General features: G+C 40.8%; 1 protein-coding gene across 1 annotated transcript; it reads left to right on the top strand.

Moving 5' to 3' along the window:
• Positions 1–472: 472 nt before the first annotated feature.
• Positions 473–3,081, top strand: 42sp43 (P43 5S RNA-binding protein). Its single transcript, XM_084571180.1, has 9 exons — positions 473–684; positions 782–882; positions 955–1,051; positions 1,195–1,283; positions 1,466–1,539; positions 1,740–1,820; positions 1,968–2,197; positions 2,348–2,401; positions 2,554–3,081. Exons 1-9 carry the CDS (start codon positions 562–564, stop codon positions 2,812–2,814), a joined length of 1,110 nt encoding a protein of 369 aa, XP_084427306.1. The 5' UTR covers positions 473–561; the 3' UTR covers positions 2,815–3,081.
• Positions 3,082–13,152: the final 10,071 nt, after the last annotated feature.

The following is a 13,152-nucleotide window of genomic DNA, read 5'->3' as shown; positions in this document are numbered from 1 at the left end:
TGTAAAAAACTGAACACGTTTAATTCATATTTACACGCTGAGAACAGAAGAGCCTTGTGCGATAGAGACACACTGGCCTCTAGCGTTCACAGAGCACTATTACAGCTAGATACATGCATTTAAATCAAGTCAATAAGTAAATAAAACTGATAACTTTTCGAAATAGGTTGTACAGGCTTTTACGTTTATTGTTTATTTTTAGGTAAATGTCTATAGCTTCTTATAGTGCTGCTACATTAACTTATTTAACTTATAGCCTATATCTATTGTTTTCCTCTTTCTCCTTTCACTGAACCGTCGGGCAGAACCTGTCTGCCCTTATAGAGGCTTCATGTGCTGATTTGTGCGTTTGGCTGCAGCTGGGCTCTGCAGGGCAGTTAAGGTAATTACTTTCAGCTTTGCTTTTTGAGTTTACTGAAGTCTGACTCAGCGCTTGTGACCCGACGCTTCCAATTAACAATTAAGCGCTTCCAGGAGGCTATAAGAAAGGCTGACAAAAGCGGCGCCCTTCCCATTACATGTGTAGTTTGGTGAAGCGTTGCGGAAAGCTGTTGGAGGAAAATGAACAGTGTGCACGGTGGGAAACCGGTGCGGCCGCTGTTAAAATGCACATACGCTGAGTGTGGAGCAACTTTCACCAAGCAGAGGAAGCTGAAAGAGCATGAGACCGTGCACACCGGGGAGGTAAGGCAAAGATTTACATATCCAAAGGTGCACCACAAATCTACAAACTAAAAAATATAGCGATATTTGGAGTTTTGCTAAGTGAGAATGTCCGCAGCGCCCGTGTCCGTGTACAATTGCTGGCTGTGGCAGTCGTTTCTCCAGAAAATCCCACCTGAGTCGCCACATGCTCAAGCACAGAGGAGTGAAGCAGTTCAAGTAGGTAACATGTCTTATCTCTTTTGTTGCTGTCCTCAACCTTCCACACATTATACCTTCTTACTTCTGCAGATGCAAGTTTGCCAGCTGCGCAATGGCTTTCTTCGACACAAGCAAACTGAAGAGGCATGTGCGCTACGCTCATGAAGACAAAAATAAGTATTTCAAGGTTTGTCTAATATGAATGTATCCACCAGATGGCGCCAAAATGGCACATATTAACCACCAGCGCCCCTTGCTCTTCATATGGATGAGTTACCTGCATTTCAAGTTTTTGGTCATTTTAACCACTTGGAATGTTTTCCTCTACAGTGTAACCAGCCCAAATGCTCATTGACTTTCAAAAAGCGCAGACTGTTTAAGCTGCACTTAAAGGAGCATGAAGTGCCTGTTAAGACCAAGTATGTCAATCTTGTTTAGCCTCAGAAAACTTGATGCCTTACTATAGAAATACTTAACTTTGTCTTGTAAATTGATGCCCAAGATCTTCTGCAGACAAACTAGGGACAGACTGAGTGGGTGTGGCCTTGGTGACTTGGTTAAATTTATTTTTACCTCTGCCTGTCTCTGGTGGGGTACTTAGGTGTTCCAAGGATGGATGCTCTGCCACGTTCGACTCCCACATCGCCCGCAAAGCCCATGAGAAAAAGCATGCAGGTGGGTCTACTTGGAACTTAACAGGGGTCCTTTCATCTTGCATCCCTTTGAAAATGTCCTAATTGAAAGGAAGTTGTGACTGCATTCGCAGGTAGCCCTTCATTGTGGATGCTCCTTTTAAGATGAATTATAAACATGGTCTATGTTTCCTTAAAGGATTGATATTTACTTCCTGATGCACTGTTCTTTGGTCCCTGCAGGTTACCGCTGCCCTATTGCTAACTGCCAGGTACACGAATACACTTGGGGGAAACTTCAGAAGCATAAGGCAAAACATCCAGGTGAATATGTCACTGTATAGTGTACTGTATAGTACAAAAACTGCTGAACCCTTGTCCAAATGTTTGAGGAAGTTTGTTTTCAAACTTACTGCTTGGGGGCAAAGGACAGCTGGTTAATAATTCTGCCTTTTTCCAATGATGTTTTAGCAACATTTACATGCCAAGTATGCAAGAAGGTGTTTAAGAAAGTGGATGCTCTGCGGAGGCACAAACGGATCCATGCTTCCCATAAGCCTGTGCTGGTCTGTCCCAGAGAAGACTGCCAGGCCTACTTCTCTACCACCTTTAACCTGCAGCATCACATTCGCAAAGGGCACCTTGACCTTCTCAAATACAAATGCTCTTTCCCTGACTGCCCACGCATGTTTGCTATGCGGGTGAGTATATAAAAATGTGACTTCCTGAAAGTGGTTGTACAGATCAAGTCAAATCTGAAGTTAAAATGGCACTAATTGATGGCTGTTTAGAACATGAGTAAATTATATTTAATTTAACTTGTGTATTACATTGATGGTTTTATTCCACAGGAGAGTATGAACAGACATCTGCTTCGCCATGACCCATGCGTCACCACTCTAAAAGTAAGTCCTCACATCAGTCAGTGTGGCCAGGCATTGCTGATCTCTGTAAACCTGTTGAAAGCCAGCTACTATGGCTTTCCGAACAAGTGACAGAAAACTGGGGTTTTGGTCACTTAATGATTGAAAAATGTATCTTTTTTTCAACCTGACAGCAACGTCGCCGACCTAAGAAATCCTGGCAGAGGCGTTTGAATGGACATCATCTGCCCCTTGTGGAGGAAAACCTGGGTCGCCTCTTTGCCCTGCGCATGAGAATCTCCAGACGTACCAAAGTGGAAACCAACCTCTCAGGGCTCTTCAGTGAACGCAAGATCCCTCACTACGTTGACCCAGAAGTCAACCTCCGCAACCTGTTTGGTATCAAACCACCTCGGGCTTTGGAGAAGCCTGCAGTTGCACCAGTAGAAGGTTAAATGAAACTGCATCAGATCAAGCTGAGTGCTATGTCTTTAGACTTGAGTTGGACTGTTTTTCTTTAACGTTGAAGAAGTCAGAAATTGGGTCTTTTTTGTTTTTTAATGTAGCTGACATACATTAATATATTTAAATTTCAAAGTAATTATTTGAATGTGACTTGACAGAATATGTCAAGCTTGAGGAATTCAGAAAGTGACAAGTCTGAACTGAAATGCTTATGATAAAAAAAATGACATTGTTGACCCAATAAAATAAGTTGTATTTTGCATTAAGTGTGGTATTTTAAAAGCTGGGTGTATAGGTGCTCTGCTGGAGGTCTGCCCCATCAGTAGCAGCTGTTGGAGGATCATCTCCAGGACAAAGATTTGTTCAGTGTCCTTTAATTGCAATGGGGGGGAAAAAGCACTTCATTGTTGGCACACTGAAACAGCTGCTGTCCTCTTGCATCTTTTTGTGCTTGCTTTGGCACATTGGTTGACATTTGCTGAACATGTTGAAGCTCATTAAATATGAACAAAGCGCTGCACATGAGTAAGAGCTGAGTCACAGAGCATGTCACTTTGGAGGTGGATGGGACTCTGAACACAAAGTAGATGAGACTCAGCTGTGTGATTTGTACAACTGAGGGTTATAAGATAAGAATCCTTTATTCCACAGTGGGGCCTCTAACGTTTGGTTTGGTTGCATGAAAAGGCAGTTAATGCGTGTAATTTGAGTAAATCTACCATGGATTTGGAGCTTATCCAGAAAGCACCCATGACATGTACACAGACAACAAACGGAGCAAGAACAGCCTCCACACAAATGGAAGGCAAGACAGGCGCTAATGCTAGCTTAGTTTACAGAAAGTGTAAGCTAGGAGCTTTTGCGGTGACAAAAAGGCCAAGTATCCTTAACGCTGCAGAAAAACTACAAGTAAAGACACTGTTACAAGCGAATGAGGTACAATGCAAAGATACACACCCATTGACTGTATACGCACCTTCATCTATTTCCGGCTTGGTGGACATCCAGAAAGAGAATTCATAGTCGGACCCGGTCGGACTGTACCCGAAGAAAATATGGGGGCGGAGCTTCAAGCCTATTGTGAACACTTAATTAGATACACCTGTTCAATCAGTAAATGTTACCTTCAGTTATGTGTTTATTTAATTATTGAGGTCTTGTACTAGACTGCAGTATATTCATATGTTTTTATAATAGTCTGTTCCCGCCTCGTGTAGCCTATGTAAAAGGTAAGAACAATAAATACGTACACACATAGGCTACATAAAAATGAAAAATCTCTTTTCTAGTAGCTAATGCGACACAATGATAGCGTCAGCAAAATCTGAAAATTGTAGGCATCATAAAAGCAGACTTTAAAGCATTTAAATTTGATTGCATTAGACTGCATGTGTGTGTATACAATAACTGTGAAAAATGGATTAGACTATCTGAATAAGACTACTACTAATAAGGCTACAAAAAACAAAGTCAATGAGGGGGAAGAAAAATGGAAAATGTCCCCTGTTTCTCAAAGAGAAACTCGTCACTCTTTAAAATCTGTCTAAAAAGTTACCTTCTTATTTCTTTTGTTGCATCCTTAGTTTGCAGCCACTTATCAAGGTTATATGAATTAACGCAAAGTGAATAACATCTACTGATGGAGGTCACTGGCAGTTGTTCTCTAATAATGTTTTTCTACCATCAAGTAAGGAATGACCTTACAGAAAATAAAATATCCCTTTTAAAATCAATGGGTTTCACATTTTAAAAGGTTCTTTTCTGTGTTTTAAGCAACTAATTTCTTGTTCCTAAGAAGGAACTTGTTAAGCTGAGTTCGAATGATATCTTTACTGCTGTATTTTTCTTTGACATGCCAAAGGTCCTCCTCTTTGCAGCCTCAGGCTAGCCACCTTCTTTCCGTATCTGCAGCCCTACCTCTTTAGGTCCTATACATTAACCTATCCTACAACAGCTGAACTGCATGCGGGGGCGGCTGTGGCTCAGTAGGTAGAGCGGGTTGTCCACGAACCAGAGGGTTAGCGGTTCGATCCCCGGAATGTGCCACATGCCGAAGTGTCCTTGAGCAAGACACTGAACCCCCAGTTGCTCCCAGTGCGTGGCACTGGTGTGTGAATGTGTGTGTGCTTGTGTGAGCGAATGGGTAGATGTGTCTATGATTGTAAAGCGCTTTGAGTACCAATAGGTAGAAAAGCGCTATATAAAAGCAAGGCCATTTACCATTTACCATTACCATGCTCTGTAAAAGCATTCGAGACCATTTGTGCACAGCAAAAATGCTGTGTCTGTACCATCCACAAATATCTTGACTGTAGTTATTGTATAGCCATGCCTTTGTAGAGTGTAATTTACAAAGCGCAGATAGCATCAATCACATGCTGTGATCTGTAATATTGCTGAGGATGTGTAGCATGGCTTTCAGAGTCAACAGACGCAGGAATCTGAGATGCTGGCCTTGTTTCTCTGGTGATGCAACACAGTAAACAAGGTTCCTGTCTAGGACAACTAGGACAGTGCCTGCAGATGTTCAGCAGGTGTGGACATTCGAGTGTTAGTTCCTTGTTGACTGCAGAGTTGATGTTTCCCACAAAGTCCTACGAGAGCAATCAGGCTGCCTGATGTTATGTTACTATCAAACTGAATCACACACTCTTAACCATACCCTCATCATCCCCCTCTGGCTCTCTGGAAAGGCCATGTCAATACTGTCCACACAGTGACCTTTTCAGTAACGTGCTGAGGTTGATTTTTTTGCATCTTGCTGAAGGAAAGTCTCAACAGTCTCAAGTGTGAGACACTCATTTAAAATTCATGAATTAATTTTTCAATTGTTTCATTAATGCTTGTGCATGAACTTGCACTTCCTTCATCTTAACTTGCACATGCATGTTACCACTGTATTGTTGTATGTTTCAGATTTAGTGGGCTGTCCTAATAATTTCAGTTTGCATTGCAATTCAACATGAATGGTTCTGTAATCTCTTTACACAGGAATGTAACGTCTGTTTCTAAAACAATGTAAAAACACTCAAGCACTGATCATATGTTGGAATTCATCTAAAACTGTTATCCTCTCCAAAAAGCAGTAAATGTAAAAAATGTATTTGAGAATCAAGGTGAATCCAAAGAGGTGAGACACTCTTCTCTACTTAACCCTCACTCTGTGACTCAGTCTATAAAAAATGGTCTATTTACATAAATCTTACCTTAATTGCAGGTGGTGTTCATTTCTCTAGTGTTTTTTGCCCACTCAAAGGCAAAAATGTACCAATAAACCACCCCAGTCACCTTTGTCCCGTTGTGAATCATTTTTATCCCGATGACGAAAGCTTCTCGATGAAATTGCAGCGACCTGAACTGAATGAGTGGCTTGATAGGCAAAAAAAATGATTCAGCTAATATCTCTTGTATCTTTTGTATATGTGTATGTTTTTACCACCAACACATAACATGGTAACACAAGAGCTCTTTTTCTGCAATACTTTTACAAACCTGCCGGGAGATAATGATGTCTCGTAACAGCACTTACTAAAAAACTGTATATTTTTTGCCCGGACACTTTTGTGCAAAGGAACAATAACTGCATTCAACCTCTATAGCAACAATCAGTCAGTAATAAGGACACACGTCCTGTATCAACAACTAATAGCATTCAAGGTAAATGTCTGGTTACTCTAATGGTAGGAAAGTTGATATAATAACCCGATTTATTATAGTAATTTATCATAGTAGTTGTACAATTATACAAAGCATTTAATAAACCATTTTAAAGTTATTTCTGGTATCATCTGCAAAGTAGTTTGAAGTAATGGTGTTTTCTTTTTTCATTTTATAACCTGTCTCAGTCACAGAAAATACAAGAGAAAAACCATAGCCTCAGAAAATCACGAAACAAGGAGATAAATCAAAGTAGGTTAACCATACAGTCGTCATGCCCTGATTTAGCTGGCTTCCTCCAGAATAGCTGACCCAAAACCTTTTCTACCCTCCCTTTTCTCCCTTTTCCCATGGCCCTGTTTGATGAGAGCTTTTCAAAGCCGTAACACAACTACGTGCTTGCTAAACCGAAAGGATTAACAAAACAACCACAAGATGAGCCTTGTGCACAGGTGCAAAAATGCTCAGCAGCCTCTGCCAGCCTCAGAGCATGCAGCACAGCAGCTCCATGGCAATTTATTCCACGCAATGAGTGCCAATGAAACACACCAGTATGAAAATATTTCAAATATCTTTTCCAGACACTGAGAATAGACCTCTACCACTGGAAAGTCTATTTAATCTGAACTTTTCTGACAGACATCTTTTGACCCAGGATATAAAAAATAGCGAACAACCATTGCCTTAAGCAAAATTTAAGTCTGTAGACATTCTGTGAGGCTATCCTGAAGCAGTGCCTTGAAGTCAGCATGCTAATTGTCTCATACTGCATGGGAGAAAGTCACAGGGTAAGCTTGCAAAAGTCAGCTGCAGACTTGGTTAACCAATATTCTTCACCTTTAAGGCTGAGGTCTAGCAGGATGGTCCCGTGGTTAACCACTTCATCTCTTTCAGATTTAACTTCCAAACGTTCCCCTTGACTGTCTCATGCTATGTACTTGGCAGACAGTAATTGTGTTATAAATCACTAAAGTTATTACACTTTATTTTGCAGACTTGAGTTTGCGTACCAAATGCCATGGCAATCAGAAGCATGATGATGACCAAAAGAAAAGTCATTGATCCCCAAACTCACTCTTCCTGTGTGGACCAGTAAAATTCCACGTCAGTCTGTGCTGTGGTTGCTCAAATATTTGAAGAAGGACCAAAGTGGCGCACTGACAATGCCCCCCCAAGAGCTGTGCTGACAGCACGGCTAAAAAAAAGATTGGTTTTAGAGATGAAATTCCAGCATGTGATCTCTGAAGCTTTACTGACTAACAAATGAGACACCTGAGGTGAAGTTTTATTTGAACAGTGAAATGAATCCATGCCACGCACCCAAGAGACCAACATGACCTTATAGTCCGTCAAATTAACCCTATCCATTCCACAGCCTTCATCGCCGACCTTTGGGCAACAAAGTGTAGCAATTATTTTATTGCTTCTTACCGCACGTAGGTTTTACTTGAGATGTTATGTTCCTTCATGAATGTTTGATCAATCTGAAAGGCCCACTTTCTTCTCCCAGTTTCGCCTGCTTGCCTTCAGTAACAGAAGGTTATTACATGAGTAGCTGCTGATGCAAAAGCAGCAGAGATACGGGAAATAAACACAAACAGTGGGACAGAGTATCTTCATTTATGCTGGTAAAAAATATTTGCATACACCAATTTATCTGGTTCACAATCCGGATATCCAAGCAGGATGCCCCCGTTCCTAGGAAACTGGCACAGGCACAGCAGTGACCAGGACACTGAAAGCCACCAAAAAAAAAAAAGCCTAGATTGATAGTGTTTGTTCTCAGACTATCACTTTGTGTTGGAGGCTTTTCTCTCAACTGGAGCGCTGAATTATTGACTATTTGTCCTGCACATTTGGTCCACTGGCATGACAGAAAGAGCTTGTTTTTCCCTGTCATCCTTTTGTTGTAAGCACTGTTTGGTGACTTCACCATCAGCAGTGGGCTGTTTATCACATTTTCTCCATCATTAATTCATGTCATGTCACGCTCTGTCTGCTGTTTCTTTTCATGATCTCTTTTTGTCTTCGGATGAGATTATTTTCATGGCAAAATATTCGCTCGCAAAATTTCCAGCGATTCTTTTGCAATTTGAAATCCCTGCAGCTTCACTTCCCATTCTTGTGAAAAAATTTGTTCTGTGAGATGAATGTATGAAGAGGGCATACAAAAGGTAGCATATTTCTATGTCTCAGGCAGAGGTAGTGACAATTGTTATTCATCCTTTATGCACAACAAATTGCTCTGTATCTTGTGTTGTATAGTATATTGCAGGCAGCTCTGCAGCCACAAAATAAAGTGACGCTGATTTGCAGTGAGTCACGTGTCCACATGCTGACGATGGATCAATGGTGAAGGTTGAGAAAACCCATACAGTGCCTTCGGTGTGACAAGGATCTGCATGATTCAGTCACAAATCTAAAAAAGGGTATCTGAAAACAGCACACTGACATGATTTATCCAGGCAGACTATCCCAGTTATTTTGATCAGATAGGCTGTAATTTTCTTAGCTAATGATTTGTGTTGCCTGAGATGAGACTTGATTACCAGAGGCGCCAATTTAGATTTGATTACACTTCCTTTTGTTGACATTCACATTACAACATCCAGCGTTGTCCTTATTTCCTCATATCCACTGTGTTTGCTGCTTCATCAATCAAAGCTTCCGATAAGAACCTTGTGCTGCAGCCAAGCTCCGCCAATAATTAAAAGTGCTGCAACCGATCAAGTCGGGTAATGTGACAGTTGTCTTGTTTTACGACATCTTCACATGAAAAAATAAATAAATAAAAATGTGGCCATTACAATGATTGATCCAAGCTGCCAAATAGTGAAAACTTGATTAAACCAACCTTGACATGCTCCACATCTCTATTCTGGTTTTATTAATTTTTCTCCAGCTTACATTTTTGTGTCTTTGTGTTTGCGCATGTCTTGGATCTATGTCAGACACTGATTAATTTTAACCTGCTGTTTAATCATTATAAGGGAAAATGCACTTAGAGCAGCGGGTGGGCCAGTGTTCAATTAACAGCCATGTAATTCTGAGGGATTAGTTTACATGAGCTCAGCAGCCTCAGAGGAGGAAAAGGTTAGACTGACACGAACCAGCAATCTGAGAGGAGCCTGTCTCATCTGCAGCTTTGCATGAAAGAATCTCATTGTAGTAGAGAAAGCAATTCAGCGGGGATCAAACGAAATGGGAATCAAAGTTAAGTGCAGAACAGGAACGCTAAAACAGCTTATGATAATGTTTAAATCATTTCTTTTGAGAAATAAGGGATTCACACATCTTCCTCAACTAAATATGGACAAGTGAGCAGCAAGAATGTCTGGAGATGAACTGACCTGATAACTTTCACTGAGTCAACTGTTGTTAATGATGGACCTTTTAGTTTAAATGTGAATGCTGTACCAGCAGTTGAAGCGTGTGATGCAAAGACTGAGGTACAACCTGTGAGAAACTGAGAAGAGGTTCGTGTTCTTTTCCAACACAGTTTCATTTTATCAGTTTTCTTCTGACTAAAGTAAAGGTCATCTGTGTAGAGAGAAGGATGACGTGAGTTGTTCACTATAACACCCTTGTGTGTGTGTGTGTGTGTGTGTGTGTGTGTGTGCGTGTGTGTGTCTGTGTGTGTGCTGCAGCATTTTCAGCTCATAGACCAGTGCTTCACCATGAGCAACGCCTCTGGCAGCAAACTCTTGGAGAGACAGAGAAGAGCAACAAGAAAGTGAGATAGGGCTCAATGGGGCGGGCGAAGCTCATGTTTCATTAATACAGCATATCATGAAGTGTGTGTGTGTGTGTGTGTGTGTGTGTGTGTGTGTGTGTGTGTGTGTGTGTGTGCAGGGGATGCAGGGTCACAGTTCGCTTTAATTAGAGAGAGAATGTGTTAAACAAATGTAGGGCAATCACCGATTCACAGGAGCGTGGCGTCCATACTTTTCTACCTCTAATCAGCGCTGATCAGGGGCAGACGTTTTTGTAAAGCGTCTTGAGACGATTTGTATTGTTATTGACGCTATATAAATAAAATTGAATTGAAATTGAATAGAACACACCGGGCGAGAGGAGTCCTGCTAATGGCATAAGACACAGAAGAAGACTGATGAGTCAGGAGACCGTTAGAAGCATTAGTCATCATTACCGAGCGCTGAATCACAGTCAAACCAACGTCCTCTGGTATTATTTTCTGCAGAGGGAACGGTGGGGGCATCAGCCCTCCTGCCTGCCTCCCTCCTCCTCCTCTGTCAGTCACTTCCAATCATCATATCTCCTGTCTGGTCATGGAGTGACTGACCTCACCCAGCCACCTGTCTGTCTGCCTGACGATCCAGCCAGTGCGATTTACATCTGCAGCCTTTCACCTGCTGCTGAGAAACGCTCAGTTTATAAGCTTCCTAGGATAATAATAATGTCCCTATTGAGAAATAAATACACCTGAATCATGCATAATGAAGTTGTGGCTGAATAGTGCTCCATGTTAAGAATAGCATGCATATTGCAAAGAGAACAAGCGTGTGTGAATGAATGACCTGACATGACATAGCATTAATGCCGCTTGCTTGCTAGTCTTTTGTAAATTCTTTTATAAATTATGAACATTTTAGCATTTACATTATGTATGGGTGCACTATTTTGTCAATTTACAATCACCCATCTTCTAAAAAGCAGCTAATTGTCAACTTTTCTTTTCCAAATGCTTTCTTTAGACATCTGTCTAAATGTAACACTCAGTTTAACATAACTAATTATTGTGGGCTGATGAACTGGGTGCAGGATCATCAGAAAAATGTACAAGGAACCTGTTCAGTGTGCAAGCATCTTGCCGAATGTTTATTCCAAATAAAGGAACAGACCAGAGACATGCTATTAGCCTTTAACTTGAGAGCTCCTAAATTTCAAACCTCATTTTTTTTATTTTTTATTTTTGAGATCTCCAGTTGCTCACCATGATTCATGCTCAACTGTAAGCATTGTCAGCACCAGAGCAAACATCTGACTGGACACATGACCAACGATGTTTATGTTCTTCTTCTCTCTTAAAAGCAAAAATGAGCAGTGGTCCAATCTTCTCCAAAACTTAGTTTATCCCCCTGATGGCTCTGTGATGCTTTGTCTCCTCCTTAATCCCTTATGCATTCGCCCGCATAGCTGGAGCGAAACACGTCTTCTGCAAGGTTTGTTTTGAAGCTGTGTGAGAGATAAATAGACGGTCAGTGGTTTCAGGGTGAGCCGGCTTACTCTGCATTTTCTTTTTTTTTTTTCTTTTTTGGATTGTGCACTTGATGCATCTCAGCTTCAAGCTTGTCATCTTGTGTGTCTTGGACAACGAGACGCTTCAGTGTTGACATTTGTCTCTCCTTTATGACATTTAGCGTTTTTACTATGTTCTTTGCAACACAGGAAAAAAATAAAAATAAATAGAGGGGATTTAAAAAAAGAAAGAAATAATGATATGATATGGTATACCATACCCTATGGTATGATTAGTTCATCCCTGCCCCTGGGCTAAAATACATACATGGCGCCACATTATTAATGACTTTTAATGTCTATGTCTTTCTGCAGATATTGTGCATTTATTTGTGTTTGTGTGGTAGCTTGATGTCAAAGACAGATTATTTTACTGCATTCACTGCTGTGTGGGCGAGACAGAATGAAGAAGGGTAATGGTATGTTGTACTCGCAGCTGAAGAAATAATTCTTTATGCTTGTGTCAGCCAGTATCGGTGACAGGCCTGTGTGTGTGTACGTTTAGAAACCTATGATTACCCGCTATTCTTAGAACGACTATTCATTTGATGAGCTCTATTTTTTGCAGTCGGATTCCCCTGATGGCTGCTTTTGTCATTATTTGCTTTCGATAATCGCCCGCTTCCTCCCTCTAGAATCAGAAAGTGTGAAAATTGCATACTTAAAAAAAAAGATCCACAAAGGAGGGGAGAGCCTATGTGTGTATGTATACGTGTGTGTTGGTGGGTTTGGCGCGGTGGCTGACAGGGACTGGAAATTGTTCTGCTTTGGATTAGAAGAGAGAAACTTTTGTTAACATTCGCCAGTTCAGACCAGTCATTACAGATCTTATCATAGCCTGGTTCTGATTTTTGGCAGTCACTCGAGTAAAAATGTATTGTAGGCTTATTTATGTTTTATGAGGAGATCAAGGCTGCTGCGAACATATGTTGTAAATTAGATGGCATTAGGAAACGTAAGGAAAAATATATTTTTAAACAAGTATGACTGGGAGTGGGAGTATTTCTGCAGGGCATGCCTTAATCTTAAATATAAGTTTGTGTTTTATGTTATTGTAGCACTTTTGAATGTTAGATTTCGTCTGCCATATATAGACAATATGCAAGTATGATGACAAATGCCTAACTGGCAAGAGGGATATTTAACTGTATTACACTTAAATTCTGCAAAAAAGATCACCTCACTACTGCACAAAAGAAATATTCAGCCTTTGGGAAATAGGCTTATTTGCATTTTACACCAAGAGTGATTAACTAGCTGGGTAATATGCGAGCTGGGCCGATCTTGTTACAGTTGAACTAATGTTTTCTTCTATTTCCAGTCTTTGTACTATGCTAATCTAACCAGCTGCTAGCGATAGCTTCATATTAACCATACGTATGTGAGATTGGTGTCTATGTTCTGGTCTAAAT

Source organism: Chelon labrosus (assembly GCF_963514085.1).
Source record: "Chelon labrosus genome assembly, chromosome: 21".
Lineage (NCBI taxonomy): Eukaryota > Metazoa > Chordata > Actinopteri > Mugiliformes > Mugilidae > Chelon > Chelon labrosus.
Note: the sequence above shows the minus strand (reverse complement) of the source record. Positions and strands in the feature narration are given on the sequence as shown.